The sequence below is a fragment of the Chelon labrosus genome, assembly GCF_963514085.1.
Source record: "Chelon labrosus genome assembly, chromosome: 5".
In the NCBI taxonomy this organism is placed as follows: Eukaryota; Metazoa; Chordata; class Actinopteri; order Mugiliformes; family Mugilidae; genus Chelon; species Chelon labrosus.
In genome coordinates this window covers 7,749,368-7,767,980 of record NC_140341.1, presented here as the reverse complement: position 1 = coordinate 7,767,980, position 18,613 = coordinate 7,749,368, and the positions used below count along the sequence as shown (strand labels likewise).

Here is an 18,613-nt window from a genome sequence, read left to right as displayed (position 1 = left end):
TAATGCAGCAGGATTCCAGATTCAAAATCGATCTTAATTAGTGGAAAAACTCCACAGCAAGCGTGTTTTTCTCAACCTCAGGGAATTAATTGTGCATTTTTTTTCTTTCCTGCTTTCTCTCTGTGGGATTTTTTTTATCATTATTATGAGCTGAAACAGGCACAGAAAAGCTGTCTGTCTCTCACCTCCCACTGCTGTCACCTGTCCAGTCACAGGTGTGAATGTGGGAAGGTGTTGGAGGTGCAGTATTGTTCTTGTCTTGAAGAATAGAATGGGTCTGTTCAGATCTGATCCGGGCTATCCGATATACCTGACCTTAAACAGGTCCGATCTCAGTTTCTCACACTGTCTGCAAACAAACCCAAACATCATTTAGGGCGCAGTAGAATATTTTAACAGCTACTGTCCCTAATGGATCTCTACCGCCGCTCCAGAACCGAGGACAGCTATGTTTTATGTGTGTCATGACTCTGGTTTCACATGTTAAGTTATCTTGACGTTAGTTAACTCCAACCCTGGAAGTTTCCATACGCACTGTAATCTCCTGGTCCTAAAGGTAAATGAAGACGTCGCTGATTATCGAGGAAATATGTAACTTACCCAGAAAGATAACACTCCACCGACACAGGACGGGGCGGTCTTTAATGCGTACTAGCAAAGGAATGCAGACACATGCCACCCAGACCTCCTCCAAATGTGGTCAGAGATCGCATCTCTCAAATGGGATCCCAATGCGTCCTGAGGCTGTTCACACCTGGCTTTTACATAATCGGATCGCCCAGATCGGAACTTAATGCGAGGTCTGAATGCGCCCGATGTGTAGTCATAGTAAAAACCAGTTGAATTACACATAAATGCTGAGTCTGGAACTCGAATTCGGAGCTTCACCCTCACTTAACAGAAATCTTCAACAGAAATGCACCTGCTGAGAAATTCCTCTCCACTGGACAGATTGCCATGAAAGTTGATCCAGATATGCACAGTCCCTAAAAACTGATCGCAATAAGCTTTCAGACAACTTCTAGCCCTAAAAACATCTACATAACCTCTCTGGATCTGCACAGAATTTACCAGACATTCACAAAATTCACAAATTTTAACGTGTAAAATGTGCTGTAAATTTCAGCTTTGGCTATTATGAGGTTTCAGAAGTCAACGTAAGGCAAATCAAGAGAGGATCTTGCAGGGTTGCAGCTTGTTTGGTACATATTTTCCCTATTTTTGCGTATGCCACAGTCAAGAAATTCTAAAAAATATCTCCTGTAATTCAGAAAGCTGAAGCTCCATATTGGGAAGTTTAGAATACTCCTCCTTGTATCTGGAGACGCCGCCACAGGGCTTCAGGAATTAACAGGAACCCGGTGAGTGTCAAGTCAAGTCCCTCCAGGTTTCCTGTTGCCTCTTAGAGACATGTCAACCTCTCTTGGCCTCTGCGTAGAAGCCAATATCTTCCTCCTACTCGCCTTCCATTTTCCATTATACTTCCATCTTGCGGCTGTCCACTCCCCTGGGGTCGTGGTTCTGCTACTTTAGCAGCAATATGGCCGCCACCGAGTCTCCCCACCATTTCATGCCCAGGAATGATAATGAGCGGCTTCAGGACGCCTTGTTTTTGAAGCACTCGCTGCAAATCAGGGGGAGATGGTGAGATGGGAGCGAGGGAAGGAGAGAGAGAGGTGAGACATGTGTGACATGGGCCTTAAGTCACGATAGGAGATAATAACCGAAAGTGATGTTGAAAGGACGAGAGGGACAGAGTGTCCAAAATAAATGTGCAAAGATGGAGAGGAGAGAGCTGGTGATGTCATCTCTTCATCGCAGCTGTATCCTGACACCCAGGTCACTTTTCTGCCGCCTCCTCCCTGTCTTTATCTCTCACACATTGGTTTGTTTGTTTGTCGTCTGTATGCGTTTCTATTTCCATTCTTGTGCTGTTCAATTAGTCATCAGACAGAATATTAATCAACACCTCTACTGACTGTCAGTAAACCGCTTTAAATGCCAACAATCTCTCAAATTCTGTAGACTAAATTATATGTTGTTTAAACGAATCGCATTTTGATAAGATGTCATGCTACTGACGCTTTGATACACCGATCAGCCACAACATTAAAACCACTGACAGGTGAAGTAAATAACATCGACCATCTTGTGACAATTCAGTGTTCTGCTGGGAAACTTTTGGACCTGGCATTCATTCATGTGGATGTTACTTAGACATGTAGCACCCACCTAGACCAGACCAGGCACCCCCACCCCATAGCAATGACACTCCTTGATGGCAGCAGCCATCCCCAGCAGGATGCAGCCACAAAAACGCTTTAGGAACAACTCAAAAAAACATGAAGAACAGCACAAGGTGTTGACCTGGCCTCCAAATTCACTAGATCCCAAACTGATCAAGTATCTGTGGGATGATCCTCAGAGGCCCCTCACCTCAAAGCCCCCCCCACTAACAACATCCTGTTACCAGACACCACAGGACACCCTCAGAAGGCCTATGTCCATTCTCTGATGGGTCACAACTGTTTTGGAGGCACAAGGGAGACCTAGACAAAATGTTAGGAAGGTGGTCGTAAAGTTATGCCTGATTGGTGTGTACTAATAGTGCTCAGCCAATAAACAGTGGAAGAGAGTGGAACACTTTGAGTTCTAACCAACTCAACCACCTGAGCTCTGTGTCTCGTATGACGAGACAAAAATTTTTTGGATGCACAAGGAAGACCTACATAATATTTGGAAAGTGATCATAATGTTATGCCTGATCGGTGCAGTTTTGATTATTGAATGTTATAGCCAGGCAAAGATTTCTCATGAAACAAAAAAGAAAAATACCCAACACAATGTCAAAAGCAGATTTCCAGGATTCTTTTTCTCATGGCGGCTTTTCAACCTACGCACAATCAGTTCTGGGACTTTTTGACCAGAAATTGTTTAGTTCGAAACCTAAAATGTTAGTTCCCCGTGGGAAGTAGGTTGATTTACTGTCTACTGTTTACTGAGCCGATTTTCAGATTGTAGATTGTAACTGTTCTCATGTCAGTTGAGGTGATTCTTCTCTTCCTCCGTTTTAACTGTTGGATGAGCTCGTTTCCATGTTCCATAGCGGATAATGTGTAAGAATGTCTTTCCTGCCGTGTCTCTCCTTCTTCACTTTGGCCTCAGCGTCTGTAATTATTCTGGCTGTTCCATAAACGGTCACATGAGTGACATTTTGTGGGCGGTGGGATGTTGTGTTGACCGGAGAAGGTACTGCTGTCTGTGTGTCTTTAACTATCCTTTCGGGGCCTGCTTTTATTTTCTTATTAAAATATATTTATATATGATTTACATCTCTGACTAACCGACGGAGTGGTTGAGTGGCAGGTCGGCTGGCTCACCTGCTGGGCGACTGTTGGCTTGCTGACGGTCTGCCGCAGATGAGTAGATTAGCAGAAGGACTAGCTGGCCGGCAGTCTACTTTGTGGGCTTGCTAACTGATTGGTTGGCTTGCTGCCTTGCTAAATGACTGGCTGTCTGGCTGAAGCAGAAACCAACTGGCGTGCTGACTGACGGAGACTCATGGGATTGGCTGACTGTCTGTCTGACCGACTGACCCCATCGTCTTAATGACAGTCAGAGCCCCTGCTAAGGTCTTTAAACAACCTCAGTAAGTCGAACCAAAGTAAATAACAGGGGTTTACATGTGTGGCATAACATTATGACCACCTTCCTAATATTGTGTGTCTCTCCCTTGTGCCTTTAAAACAGTGGTGGCTTATCAGAAAATGGACATGGGCCTTCTGAGGGTGTCAGAATGTTATTAGTGGGCCTTTGGGTCCTTGGAGGGGAGGATCATCTGTGGATCATTCCACAGATACTTGATCAGTTTGGGATCTAGTGAATTTGGAGGCCAGGTCAACACCTTGTGCTGTTCTACATGTTTTTTTGGGTTGTTCCTAAAGCGTTTTTAGGAACCTTCTGGGGATGGCTACTGCCATCAAGGAGTGTCATTGCTATGGGGTGGGGGTGCCTGGTCTGGTCTGGGTGGGGGTGCCTGGTCTGGTCTAGGTGGGTGCTACATGTCTAAGTAACATCCACATGAATGAATGCCAGGTGTAAAAGTTTCCCAGCAGAACACTGAATTGTCAAAATATGGTCAGTGTTATTCACGTCTACTGTCAGTGGTCATAATGTTGTGGCTGATCAGTGTAGGTTTTCATAATGATGTCGCCCCATGAAAACCTGCTGCCTACTTTACAATTTCAAGAAAGGATTAAGCATAGCATAAATAAACAGAAAATATACGTTAAGTAAATATACTTCGCAGCGTATTGTGTAAAAAATAGTTAGCTGAAGATCTGAGCAGTTGTGTTCCAAAACGACGCCTTCATGGGAAAATGCTCTCCAAATGACTGACAGCACTTCATAAACAAGTTCTGCTTTCAGTTGACCAAACATCAGCTTTACTGGATGTTCTGTATTTCAGAGATAGTGAAACTGAGTCGAGGACATTAATAGATTGACACCAAATGTCTCTTTTAACTCTAAATGCTGAAGGTTGGCAGGATTGCCCTTTAACCTCTGGGCCTGACGGCTGGCTGTCGTCGTCTCCTTCTGCAGCTGCAGCGCTCGATAAGACTCGCGTTTTAATTTCCTCCAGCGCCAAACATTTAACGGCAGTCCTGTCAATGAAAAAATAAAAAAACAACAACAACTCTCATCCTCGTTGACAACCGCGCTGAATGTGACAGCCAGCAGAGTGAGGTAGCTACCTGCAGCGATAAATACGTAGGTTGGATAACGTCTTGGCAGTCCTCGAGCAGCATTTACTCACCAGCAGGAGGAAAGATTTATTATAGATTCATTAAACCCAACGGTTAACGTGCCCCCCTGCTGTTCTTGTATAACTTCCTACAGTCTGATGTCATATTTGCTCCACATTGAATTTTGTTAACAGTCTTATGCAACTCTTTTCAGTCACATTGCATTTATCTTTGTTTAAGCATAAAGCAGCTGAAAGCATGAGTTGTTGTTTTCTTCTGCACAGAGCCCTGCTTGTGATTGGCCTTTGTATTTTCTTGGTAACCTGCAGCGCTTGGAGCGTCTTGTTGTTTTCCATTATACATACTTACGTAGCCTCAGGGAGCAGGTTATAGAAAGGACATATTGGTGATAAAATAAACAATGTGGACGGTGTTAAATATAATTTTTTGCAGCAGCATTGCAAAGGAGCTTTAGAACTCCCAAAACACCCCAAATTATCGGTGCCATAAGACTTCCCAAAACAACAGAGCTATGTAGGGAACCCCTTTCCAAAAAGTGGAGTCCGCTCTGATTGGTCAGCTCCGATGGACTGAGCTGGCTCCGTCCAACCAAAGCTGCTGGTTAAAGGCTGTTACGTACCCCGCGAGAAGCGAGAAATTTGTTCTTGTTTGGGAGTTTTCGCAGCTTGTTCTTGACTCCTCAACCGGGCAGAACTTGAGCTCCCAGATGCTAATGTTCGCACTGTGACCGCTAATCTGTCCTAGAGATCGGCGTACTGTGTGTGGGTGCATGCTGAATGAACGGCGTGATCCGACAGACACGGTCGACAAAGCGGCTGGCCGACATCCGAAAATGTCTCCTGCACCTCCCACAATGCTTAGCGCGTGTGACGTATGCTGCAGTGCGAAGGCGCTATGAGGACTGAGGACTGAGGAGTTCGGCACTTGAGTTTCTCGGGAATTATAAATGACCTGGCCAGAACAAACTTTTTTTTCTTGTTCTTGCAGCCCTAGGAGCAAGAACAATTTTTTCCCTTCTCGCTGAGTATGTAGCAAGCTTTAGGCGAGTCGTAAGGGGAGGGAAGGGTACGAAAATTTGGACCCAAAATTAGACACGCCCACAAGTGCAGGATGAGTTATAAACATTTTTTTAATAGTTTTCCAAGAAAGGAAAAACTCTAAAATACCAAGAAAACTACTTTTTTTTTGTTGTCAACGTTAAGCGAGATACTGGTGTTCAGGTGATTTATGATGCGGGACACATGAAAAATGATGTTGACTTACTTTTGGTTTTACAGTGTATATTTTGGAAAAGACATAAAACGGAGCAAGTCATCATCAGATGTCCTTTCAAATGGAGCCAAAGTACAACAACGATGAAGAAAGCGTGGATAGCTGATACGCAACATCAGCACCACACAACCCTGAGCTGTCACACGCTTCGATTTGAAAAGACAAACGTTTTCCCCGTCAGTTCCTCGGGGCTTTGCCTTTGTGGACGTACGCCGTTCCCGCCAACCCGCTCGGTTTGCTCGGGAGTCCAGGCTGCGGCTCCTTGCTTATCGACTGGCCGCAATAACAGCGAAAATGTCAAGTCATGTCAGCGCCGGTCGGGTTGCGAGATCAAACACACGGGCTTGGCAGAGGCAATGTACCCGCAGAAATAAATGTCACGCAGCGCTGCTGATCTGGTCTCGGTGATTGAGGAATAATCGCCCGATCTTGTTCCATGTCTCCGTGCGTGTCTGAGTCTGTACTGTAATATCCTGAGACAGTGACGGGGGAGAGACGGTGGGCTGTTTGGCTCCGTTATCGCCTCGAGTTCAGGCTGTAGCTGCATGTTTGTTTGGGGCTGAAATCCATTTATTAAACTGGTTTCGACACCATTTGTTTCCGTGCTTGGGCCTGTCTTCCATATATAGGCTGAAAGCCAAGAAACAGTGGGGGGGAAAAATTGAGTTGCAGGTTTGCTGAGACTGTGAAAGTTATTTTTTCCTTTAGTTTGCACTATGAAAACAGCAATCTGGTTTTCTTATTTTATGTTTTTACTCTTTTTTTTTAGCTTCCTTGTATTTAAAAATATATTTAAATGTGTGAAAGTCACAAGCTGGTTAATACTAAGCACAGTTGAAGGAGCCTAAATAACAGACAGAGACGTTTCCTAATACTATTTGACACTGAGCATTAAAGACTAAGTGTTCTGCTCTCAGCCTTGAACACAACACAAGGTGATGCTGTGAAAGCATACACAGTAAAACCTTCACGATAACCGCAGGGCAAAAAAATAATGTCATGTTGTAATTTAATGAGGCTGCAAATAATTTTATTCTCTTGTTGATGTTCTGATTAATAAATTTGCCAGAAAATAGTCAGAAATGAATATTAAGTATGCTCCCACTTCCATATTATTGCACCTCATCATTTATCCAACCTGTTTTTATGTATATAATGTATTTCTATTGTACATATGCATATATTTTTTCTTACATTATTGATTTTTATTATTTTTAATAAATTGTATTATTTCTTTATTTTTTTCTTTATTTTTATAATTATTTTTCTTATTTTATTTTACTTTTTTCCTAGTGTTTTACAAGAGTTTTTTTCTTTCTTTTTTTTTTTTTTGGTAATGTGCAACTAAGCTACTGTTACCAAGCAATTTCCTTTGTGGCTCAATAAAGTCTAAGTTATAATTTCCAAGAATCCAGGGTTGCATCTTCAAATTGCTTGTTTAGTTTGGAACTAAAAGAGCTAAGACTTGTAAAAAAAAAAAAAAACGGTCCTGTAACTAACAAAACAGCATTAAGAGATATTAAAAAACAAACAATCTAAACTTGAATTCGTAGGCAAGTGTGAACTTTGATTCGAGCCTCACTGGAACGCGTGAAGCCCGATAAAGATGAACAGTGTGTGTGTAGACTTTAAGCAGAGGGAGGTGGCAGCCACACTCCACCTCCGCAAATAGAATTAATAAAGAGACAAACTGTGAATCCGTTTTGGAAGTCACCCGTCGTTGTCGATGTTCAAACTCAATATTAATTGTTGTTTACCTGTCAGAGAGTTCTGGCGCTCATTTTCCGTCCTTCCTGTTCGTCTCCGCCTTCAACAACCCGACCATGAGAAAATACACTTGTACTGTTTGTTTTGATCGACTCCATTAGTTCGTATAATTGCTTCCCTGCTGCCTCACGGGCAATAACAATGTCTTGACTCAAAAAATGATGCCCCCCGTCTCTCTCTTTCTGTCTTTCTTTCTCATAGGATGAAGAGGAGGAAATTAAGCTGGAAATCAACATGCTGAAGAAGTACTCTCACCACAGAAACATAGCCACCTACTATGGAGCCTTCATCAAGAAGAGTCCACCTGGCCACGATGATCAACTCTGGGTGAGTTAATAATGACACAGTGTCTTAACAATAAACATATAATACATATTTTTTTGTCTGAAACTTAATATGGCAATAATTTTTTAGTAAAGGCTGTTACATATTCCGCGAGAAGTTTCTTCTCGCTCCTTGGGCCGCGAGAACAAAATGACGAGATTTTGCTCTCGCAGCTCTCGTTGGGGAGTTCTTGCAGCTTGTTCTCGACACATCAACTCAGCAGGACTTTTTTCTCATGTGGTGTCCAGTTACTATTCTGTGATTGGTCACAAATTGGAAGTGGGCGTGGTTAACGCGGCCACTCTGTGAGCACCCAGATGCCGATATTCACATTGTGACCGCTAATCTCTCCTGGGTAGAGGATAGGCATCCGTTGGACACGGCCGTCAAAGCAACCAGCCGGCATCCCAAAATAATAAGAAAAGTGCCGTCTCCAGCATATCCCACAATGCTTGCCCACAGTGCATGTGACGTATGCTGCCTATGAGGACTTCCCCAGAGTTCGGCTCTTGAGTTTCCTGGCCAGAACGAACTTTGTTCTTGTTCTCACAGTCATAGGAACGAGAACAAATTTCTCGCTTCTCGTAGAGTACGTCACAAGCTTAAATCTTGACCAATCACAATCCCCTTAGTTCTTTGTATAGCGCTATAATATCTTTAAGTTCTTCATAAAGGGCTAGCGGAGTACGACTTGTTTTTCCTGCATGTTTATACTCTTCCTATAAAAACACGGGGCCAGCAAGAACAACTCCCTTCCTAAAATACAAAATGCCCCGTCTGCGACTGATTGGTCAGCCCCAATGCGTTTTTATTTAGCTTTTAATTGAGGAAGCTTGTTTTACTTTTAGCAACAAAATCTGACTCTGTTGAAACTCGGGACAAAGTTGACGATTTCTTGAGCGAAGCACGCCCACTAGTGCAGGATGAGTCATCAAAATCTTTTAAATTGTAGTCCATGAAATGATAAATGAAGAAAAATATAAAGAATATTCCAAGACATATCATATAAAAAAACTTTATTTTTTACTCCAATTTGATTTTATGTGGACTTAAAATACAAATATTTAGTCGAAAGCTAAGGATACTGAATATAACCAAGCCTTTAAACCAAGTTGCATGTCTTCCTTTTGGTTTGTGCTACAAGTCTGTTTAATTACCAACATATTACCACTGATTTTTATTTGATAAGATGTCTGAACAATGACCAAAATTACTATAAACTGACAAAAAACTCTTAATTATAAGGTGTTCCCCTATAACACGGTGCTATTTTTAGTAAATTGCTTGACTTTGTAGTACAGCACATGGCATAGAATAAGTGTTGCTAAATTGGGTCTTTTTTTTTACTAAACTAACATTATTCAAACACTGTGTTAATTTTGCAAAATTTGCTTAAACGTTGCGGCTCGTTCTGGCCCTCGTGATAGCAATACGCAAACACAGCAAATCAAAGAAAGGAGAAAGCAGACAGCGCAGAGGAAATGAATAAAACAAACGGAGCTAAAGGGAGAAACAAAAGCGAGACGGTTAATCAGAGAGAGGGGGGAGAGAGGCAGGGAGAAAAACATTCTGCAGGAGGAGGAGGAGAAGGAGAACAGCAGCAGCAGGAGAGAGATTTACAGCTGCTCGTTTGTTGAAGGCAGGATTACCTCGTTTTATGACCCTGCAGCTCTGCTTTTCCTAGAGAGGAGAGATCTCACTCTCGCTCCAAAACGCTGCCCTGTATTTGTTTTTACAGCTGCTTCAACGGCCCCTTTTTTTTTGTTTTTTTTTTACAGCCCCTACTCTTCATGCTGTTTGCTTTGTGTGTTTGTGTCTTTTTTTATGATATTCATGCTCTGCACTGATCACCATTCACTGTGTCCTGAAGAAGCATTTAATGTGTTTGTAAAGCAAATGTGGGACACCACAAGCGTAGTGTTTATTAAAAAATAAAAATGCAAATTAAGGGGGAATTACCATTTTTTACAACCTGGACCTTATTTCTGTCATAAAATACGATCGTTTACTCACCCATATAACTTTGGTGTCATTTGGAGTCGTTTGGAAGATATTTAGATCCGCGTATATCCATATAGTGGGAGTGACTGGGGCACCGAAACGCAGCCTCTAAATGATGCATTATCTGCCGCGAAACTCGTTCAATTCACCAATATTTTGTTATGATACGCTAGTGCCAATCTGCGTTCAGTCCAGAGTTACCTGTTATCTATTCGTGGACGTGCAGAGTACACCAAAGTTATATGAGTGAGTAAACGATCGTATTTTATGCCAGAAATAAGATCCAGGTTGTAAAAAAACGGTAATTCCCCTTTAAGCAATCTTTATATTCGAGATTTAAGATTCTTTATTGTCATGAAGCTAAAATTCAGGTGCACCATTTCTCAAATAAATGCATATGTAAAAAAGTGTATAAAAAATAAAATATAATAAAAGCAGAAATGTAAAAGTAGAAATACAGTCACGCACACATACTCTCATACAGACACACTGCATATCCACAGTGTTGGATGCACTGCAGCCATTTGCACATTAGTGTCCATAGTGCAGTGCTGTTCTTGTGAATGTGTTGTTACTGTGTCGTCAGTGTGTTATGCAGAATGGTGATAGCTTGGGGGTAGACGGTGTTCCTAAATCTGGTGTGATTTTACTGATCGGTAATAGCGAAAACCTACAAGTAGCCTGTAAGGCTATTTTTTATGTTAGAATTTCAGTCTTTCAGGTAAACCCAACACAGCTGCATACGTTTGTAATGACATGAGGGATCATTTAGCGGATTAGTGGCAGTAGCCTGTTGAGCAACCTATAAGATAGGGATGACCGATCAAGTTTTTTTTGCCCACCGATCTGATACCGATCTTTTAATATTCAGTAGTGATCGATCGAAGTCAGTCCGATCTTAAATAAACAAAGCTTCCTCCCCTCCAGATTCATAAAGGCTTTTCTTATCTTCCTTGTATTCTCCTTGATCACTGAGGACTGGCGACTGTATAAAGCCTAATAGATAGGGCTGTCTGAGCTAATTTAGCTAGGAGGGGTAGCTCTTAACTTTATTTTTCCCCCGAAACAGTGAAAAATTGTGTTCTTTACCACAGAAATGGGCTTTGTTCATTGGTGGCGAATCAAGTTTGTGGTATTGGTTGTACTGGTAGTACTGAATAATGATCTCCTACTACCACCTCCTCGCCAAACATCCACATTGCAAAATTTACAAATTCCTGTCGGACTCATTTTCCAGAGTTGAGTGCTCCCATGTGATTTTGTTTTTTTTTCTTCTTCTTCTTCAACCGCCATCTAAAAAGAAGAAGTTTTCGTTTTTGCTTTATTATTTTTTTTGGCAGCTTCGATGCTAGCCAGCGGAGAGGAAGACTGGTCTCAGCTAAAGCCTGATTCCAATGCTGATCATTTCAGAAATGCCTGGATCTGCCCCGATACCGATCACAGGACATTCCTACAATAAGAATAAGAATCAGATCAGGATTAGATAAGTTTAAAATCATCTCCTACGTGGTTTGTGTAAGAGCAAAGGAAAATGGCAAAGTATAAAATATACCTTCCAAAGATTCCTTCCAGTTTAGTGTTTGAGTGTATAACAGTCATGAGGACGTTACATGGGTTTAAAGAAGTATATATATATGCAGTACGTAGTCCTTTCACATTAGCGGCTGAAGATGCTCTAAGAGTAACGACTGCATGTCTCCGTCCTGCACCAGGGGGTTTGGTTAATGATCTTCTGTTTCACATTAAGAACCCAGTACACCCACAGCTTCCTGTTTCAATAACTGCACAGTGTTAGCACAGTAGTATAAGTGCTTCTTCCATTCACACAGTCTAACATCACTTGTCACCAGATATTCTGAAAGTGTTCATAATGGTTTTCCTGGTGATTGTTTGTTGAAGGTAGTTACATAGATATGGTGATGGTTTGTTGATGGTGCAGCGCTGCATCTAGAACCTTCAGCAGATGGCAGAATCATGCCAGTGTTAATATGTGTGTAAACTTTTCTCCCCTCCAGCTGGTGATGGAGTTCTGCGGCGCCGGCTCCATCACGGATCTGGTGAAGAACACCAAAGGGAACACGCTGAAGGAGGACTGGATCGCCTACATCTCCCGGGAGATTCTCAGGGTCAGTCTTCTTTCATTTTTACAACTCACCACCAACATTTTTCTTGTCTTCAATGCTCCTAATAATGAGTATATTAAGGTTTGATTTTCAGTGACCTACGTCTTAGGTAAAAAAATAGCTTTCCCCTCTTTTATTTGAAACCAAGCTACGTAATTATGGAAAATTCTATAATTAATTATTCATTAGGATTTGAATGGGAAAGTCCCTAGAGAAAATGAAGTAAGTACAGGACTTACTAGTAGTAACAGATCAGACCGCGTCAGAGGAAGGATTGTAAACAACCTGATATGTGAAAACTCCCCGTTGCAAACTGACGTGCACCTCCCCAACAATGTAAATACGTGTCATGGCAATGCAGACCGTAAGAGCTGTGATTGGTCGCTTGGTAGTAGCGTGTTTCTGCTCTAGTATTTCCGGCTGCTTCTCCATCTCCGCAATTTTTGAATTGATTGTTTTGGATCAGCAAAGATGGAACACATGGAGGAAAGGTTAAAGGGGAACTACTGTTTTTTACAACCTGGACCTTATTTCTGGCATAAAATACGATCGTTTACTCACCCATATAACTTTGGTGTCATTTGGAGTCATTCGGAAGATATTTAGATCCAGCAGAGTGCCGCGTATATCCATATAGTGGGAGTGATTGGGGCACCGAAACGCAGCCTCTAAATAATGTGTTATCTGACGTGAAACTCGTTCATTTCACCAATATTTTATTATGATACGCTAGTGCTATTCCCCGTTGCGCCGACTAACATTTCGTTGTCCAGATTGACTAGCACACAAGTATAAATGGCTCGCACTGGCGTAGGCTACATACATAAGTGGGAGTGATTGGGGCACCGAAACGCAGCCTCTAAATAACACATTGTCTGCCGTGAAACTCGTGCATTTCACCAATATTTTATTATGATACGCTAGTGCTATTCCCTGTTGCGCCGACTAGCATTTCGTTGTCCAGACTGACGAGTGCACAAGTATAAATGGCTCGCACCGGCATAGGCTACGAACGTAGGTTACGCCGTCCCGCAGTTCTCTAAAAGAGCCTTTACAGTTTACTCTCTGGGCTGCAGAGACGCTCCTTCTTAGTAACGTGACCATTTGTGGCGAACCTTTCAACTCTGTCCTTGCCATTTAGTTTCTGTCTGCACAAATGATCTGAAAGCCGTCAATGGTAATATCGGTATCTGGAGTATTTTATGTGAAAGTACGCTATCTGAAGATCCCTTGAGTCCTCACTAGGCTCACACAGCATATCGTCCAGTGATCTAAAGTTGCTCATAATCATTAAAGGGAGCTCCAACTCATTCCCTTCATTTCTTCTATTCTACATGGAGTTCCTGAGCTACAGTGGCACATCTCCAAAATGTTTCCAGTAATAACCTAAGTTAATAGGAGCAACTATTACCGGGCTGCAAATTTAATATATTGTGTTATTTTGCAGGGATTAGCTCACCTGCACGCTCACCATGTCATCCACCGTGACATCAAGGGACAAAACGTGCTGCTGACTGAAAACGCTGAAGTCAAACTGGGTACGAGTTGTTTTTGTTTTTTTGTCTTTTCTTTACTTTGCTGGAACTGTGCCTTCAGACTGTCTCCGTGGACGGAGAGCACGGCCTGCGCTGAGGTTTGGATGACTGCAGTGAGAAATGATTGCAACACCAGATTTGAGTTAGCACTAAGCTAGTGCCAGCTAAAGCTTTTTGCATTGCTAGTGTTGATTTAAAAAAAAAAAAAAAAATGTTTCAGAGAAGTGTCAAATCCTTGCAAAACATTAATTTACATGCCTGAATATCTTTTGTCCATTGTGTTACAAATTGTTTTGCAGCAAAACTGCACAAGAGCTTTCGCAGTTTACACCAGTTACTTTAACGTAAAATGATGCTTCATTTCAAATTAGCTGATTCGTTCTCAAAACATTTGTCTAAATCTTGATTTAATTTCTTTAATAATCTGTAATTTGATTACTATTTGGAATCACAGTATTCATTGTGACATTATTGCTGTCCTGTGACACAGTATAAACCACATGTCTCCACTGTGGCTACTATAACTCACTGGTATTCGGCTATAACGACACAAACAGAGTCTTATAGCAGAGCTGCATCTTGACCTTTCCTCTCTGGGTCAAGACTCAGCATTAAGTGTGCTGATTTTAGCGTGACAACAGAATGGATAAAAGTTTAATCGGCATCAATCTGAGGGCAAGTGGATGGATCTGTAATTTAGCCCTTTAATGCCAGCTTTTGCACGGTAAATTGTCTCATTGACATAAATACCTGAAAGCTTTGAATCACTCATAATTGATTTTTAAAAAAAATATTTTTTTTTTTAACTCAGTGGACTTTGGTGTGAGTGCTCAGCTGGACCGGACGGTAGGTCGAAGGAACACCTTCATCGGGACACCGTACTGGATGGCTCCGGAGGTCATCGCTTGTGACGAAAACCCGGACGCTACCTACGACTACAGGGTGAGAGGACAGAACCTAGATCTGGTCTCAGTTCTAACGGCTCAAAAACTTTGGCACTTTTGTGAAGTGAAACAGCTGTAAAATAAAAACACTATCAGATCGTTCTATTATTTAACACTGAGGTCCCAGAAATGGATATTCCACTAATTTACTGAGCTTTAAATGTTTAAGGAACCACTCTGTATAGACCTTGGTAGGAGTAGACATGTATAAATGGATTTAAAAGTTCACACAAGCCTTAACCTTTTACGTCATTCATACCCTACTCAATCCAGCTGTACCATAACTCACCTTTCTACATTATTGTACCTTATTAATCCATCCTGAGTATATAATATATATTTACTTCTGTCTTTTTACTTCTCTGTTTCTCACAAATTCTGTGCATTCTTTTTCTTTCTTTCTTTCTTTCTTTCTACTTGTGGTTCTCAAGAGTGTGTTTTATGTGCAAGTGAGCTACTGTGACCGAGCAATTTCCCTTGTGGATGAATAAAGTCTAAGTCTAACCATTCGTCTCTTCTGTCCTTCAGAGTGACCTGTGGTCCTGTGGAATCACAGCCATAGAGATGGCTGAAGGGGCTCCACGTAAGTACACCTTAAAGTAACGGTGCTCGTTTGGCATTTATTAGACATTAAAATAACTAAACTTTGTGTAATTACTGTGAAATACATCCTAATATTAGTGGTGAAAGGTAAATTTGTTGATTTGAAGGGAACTCCAGTGAATTGTTTTGCAGAAAGAAACTGAAAAATGCAATTTCGTGCCAACTCATGCAAACATTTTGGTGACGGACAGATAAACTGACCAAAGCTTTATGTGACCTATAACCTGTCCTCTGTTTGATTCCTACAGCTCTGTGTGACATGCATCCAATGAGAGCCCTCTTCCTCATTCCCAGAAACCCTCCTCCTCGACTCAAGTCCAAAAAATGGTGCGTTATTTTTTTATATACGTCTCCCATATTGGCAGACTCACTTTTGGCTGAGCACGTGCAGTGACGCACATCTCCACAACTCCGACCCAACAGGTCCAAGAAGTTCTTCAGCTTCATCGAGGGCTGCCTGGTGAAGAACTACACCCAGCGTCCTCCCACTGAGCAGCTGCTCAAACACCCCTTCATCCGAGACCAGCCCAACGAGAGGCAGGTCCGCATCCAGCTCAAAGACCACATCGACCGAACCAAGAAGAAGAGGGGCGAGAAAGGTGAGTCCGAGGAGGGAGATCTGTAGGTGCCGGCGGGTTTGTGAAACTCAAACGTGTCTGGAGTTTCGTCCCGTAAAACGACGATATCAAAACATTGATGGATAATATATGACATGTAAAGATTAGAGCACTCTTATTGAATTATTTCTCACTCTCCACAGATGAGACAGAGTATGAATACAGTGGCAGTGAAGAAGAAGAGGAGGAAGCATCTGAGCAAGAAGGAGAGCCGAGGTAACTGGAAAGTGTTTTGTCAAATGCTGCCTCAAACTGCATTAAACTAATTTCGCGACCTCTCCGAACTATTTGCGCGTTCGTTTCTCTGAGCTAACATCCTGGCTCGTGACGCTGTGTCTTCTCTCCGTACAGCTCCATAGTCAACGTGCCGGGCGAGTCAACCCTGCGCCGCGACTTCATCCGGCTGCAGCAGGAGAACAAGGAGCGCTCGGAGGCCCTGCGGCGCCAACAGCTCCTCCAGGAGCAGCAGCTCCGCGAGCAGGAGGAGTACAAGCGCCAACTACTGGCCGAGAGGCAGAAACGTATCGAGCAGCAGAAGGAGCAGAGGAGACGGCTGGAGGAGGTGAGGCCTCGGAAATCAATTTTAATTAAAGTCGGTCGTGTTTTTGTTACTGTCTATCCATTTGAAGCCGCAGTTTAATCTTCTTTCTTTACAAGTTGGGTCTTATTATTTTTTTATAGATTATGATCATTTTTTATTTTTTTTTTTAACTCGCCGACATGATTGCTGAGATGTGGGGAAGTGCTGATTTCACTGGAACAGAATCCATCAAGCGAATGAAACCAGAGTGGTCACCTAACCACTAATGTCTAAGCACTTACTTTGGAAAGAAAACAGACGGGGTTATTAAAATGATTGCCCCGATCACTATAAAAGTCAACCAGGGCTCAGTATAAAAGTCAACCAGGGCTCACTGAGCGCAGGCCGTAATTGTAGGGAACGCTTGGGACATTTACTCTTCTTTAAATTTCCATTGAATCGTTTAGATAAGATTTATTAAAAGGTAAAGCAGAGTTTTATTATGATACCAGTTATTAGTAGTGTTTGGCCAATGGTTGCACAGCCTGTTGCCTTGTCTAAACTCATACCTGTTTAACTGAAAATCTAAAGTACACTCTATATCATATTTATTATTAATAAAGAATCCCTCCCAGCAGTGAAAGAAAGTTTGAACAGGACTAAAAATAATCCTCTTTGCAGGGAAAGACTTGATTATTTATGAAGCTTTGTACACGCAAACCTCAACAAGGAGGAGTGATTCTCCTTTGGGACGGAGTGACACTGATAAGTTAAAAAAGAAACTGAATGTATTTTGTAGTTACTTCATACTAACAGGCTGATTTGAGCCCGTTTGTTGCAGTAATAATGAAATATACAGCATATGATGGATATATGACTCTACTCAACGTGTCACCCTGGCTTCATATAGTTCATAAAGTGACATAAACAGAACCTTAAACCTTATTATGGAAACCACATCTAGTCCTTTAAATGATTAATGGAGTCATTAATTGCTTGGGTGGCCAAACATAAATCTGCAGCATTTTTTTATTATTATTATTTGTCAAGAAAATGCTGCAAACTGTTTTTTGGATTCACTATCTCAGATGCATTCATGTCATTATAAACCAAATTTGGAGCTTTTATTTAGTTAACTTGGACTTTGGATAAGACAGTTGAGTTTAAAAAAGAAATCTGTTTTCTGTGAACTAAGGCTCTGGGGCCCTGGGACTACGCTAAGATCTTTAACACCTTTTATCAAGTTTTAATCAACAGCAACTATAAAAAAAAAAAAAAAAAAAGGTATCTAAGCTTTGATTAGGGGTAAGCCAGATGGGAAATGAAGAAATATCGTACTGTCGCTTTAAAAGTGATCGCATTTTAAACTATCGTATGTACTAAAACAACTTGAAAAATCACACGCTAGGACGGTGCATTTAAAATCAAAGCTATTCTACGTGCACGGAGCTGCAATAACCTAAGGAATGAACGCGGAGGCTTGACCATTTGACTCATTGTCAGTCAAATGGCAAACGACAGTATAGGCCCTGAAACTCGTATCGTATAAATGCGATAATTATCATATATCTGGCAACACTGTCAAACAACAGTCAGTCTAACCAGGCTGTAAGCCTTGTGACTGATCCACAAAGCTGCCGACCAAACGTAGAAACTTCTAGCAGCCATGTCCGTGTGTTTGTTTGATGTGTGCAAATTAGGTGCTGTCCATCTGTCTTGATCGGATTCACTGTCAGAACTGATAGAAGAGTAATAAACAAAACAATCTCCCGGGTATTTGTTTTAAAAGCACCTTCCCTTTCCCAAGAGTTCCCAAGGACGACTTTCGGACGAACCTATGTGACTCATCGGGTTACGCAACGTTCAGAAGTTTAAAAATTCAGCAGCAACATCCCTACTTTGGAGCTGGACAACAACAGTCCAAAGTAGGAAGTGACCGTCGTTGAGAAGAATCAGACTCTGTTTCGGCTCAGCGCAAAGATAAAACCGTGAGAACCCGAGGAGATTGAGCCAGTTTACATGTGCCTACATTATGTTGGCGAAATAAGATTACAGGCTTGTGACTTGGCGGTTTAGTGTTTAGATTCTTGCTTGATAATTTCATATAATACCCTCCAAAATCAATTTGAGACTTGCAACGA

General features: G+C 41.8%; 1 protein-coding gene across 3 annotated transcripts in view; it reads left to right on the top strand.

Moving 5' to 3' along the window:
* Positions 1-18,613, top strand: part of LOC311487888 (mitogen-activated protein kinase kinase kinase kinase 4-like) — a 105,342-nt gene that overhangs the window by 55,801 nt on the left and 30,928 nt on the right. For all 3 annotated transcript variants that reach the window (XM_084544299.1, XM_084544297.1, XM_084544298.1), the window contains exons 4-12: positions 8,007-8,132; positions 12,146-12,256; positions 13,701-13,791; positions 14,600-14,730; positions 15,261-15,315; positions 15,584-15,662; positions 15,759-15,934; positions 16,096-16,168; positions 16,304-16,514. In XM_084544299.1, coding sequence (XP_084400425.1) covers positions 8,007-8,132; positions 12,146-12,256; positions 13,701-13,791; positions 14,600-14,730; positions 15,261-15,315; positions 15,584-15,662; positions 15,759-15,934; positions 16,096-16,168; positions 16,304-16,514 — 1,053 coding nt within the window. The remainder of the gene's footprint in view (positions 1-8,006; positions 8,133-12,145; positions 12,257-13,700; positions 13,792-14,599; positions 14,731-15,260; positions 15,316-15,583; positions 15,663-15,758; positions 15,935-16,095; positions 16,169-16,303; positions 16,515-18,613) is intronic.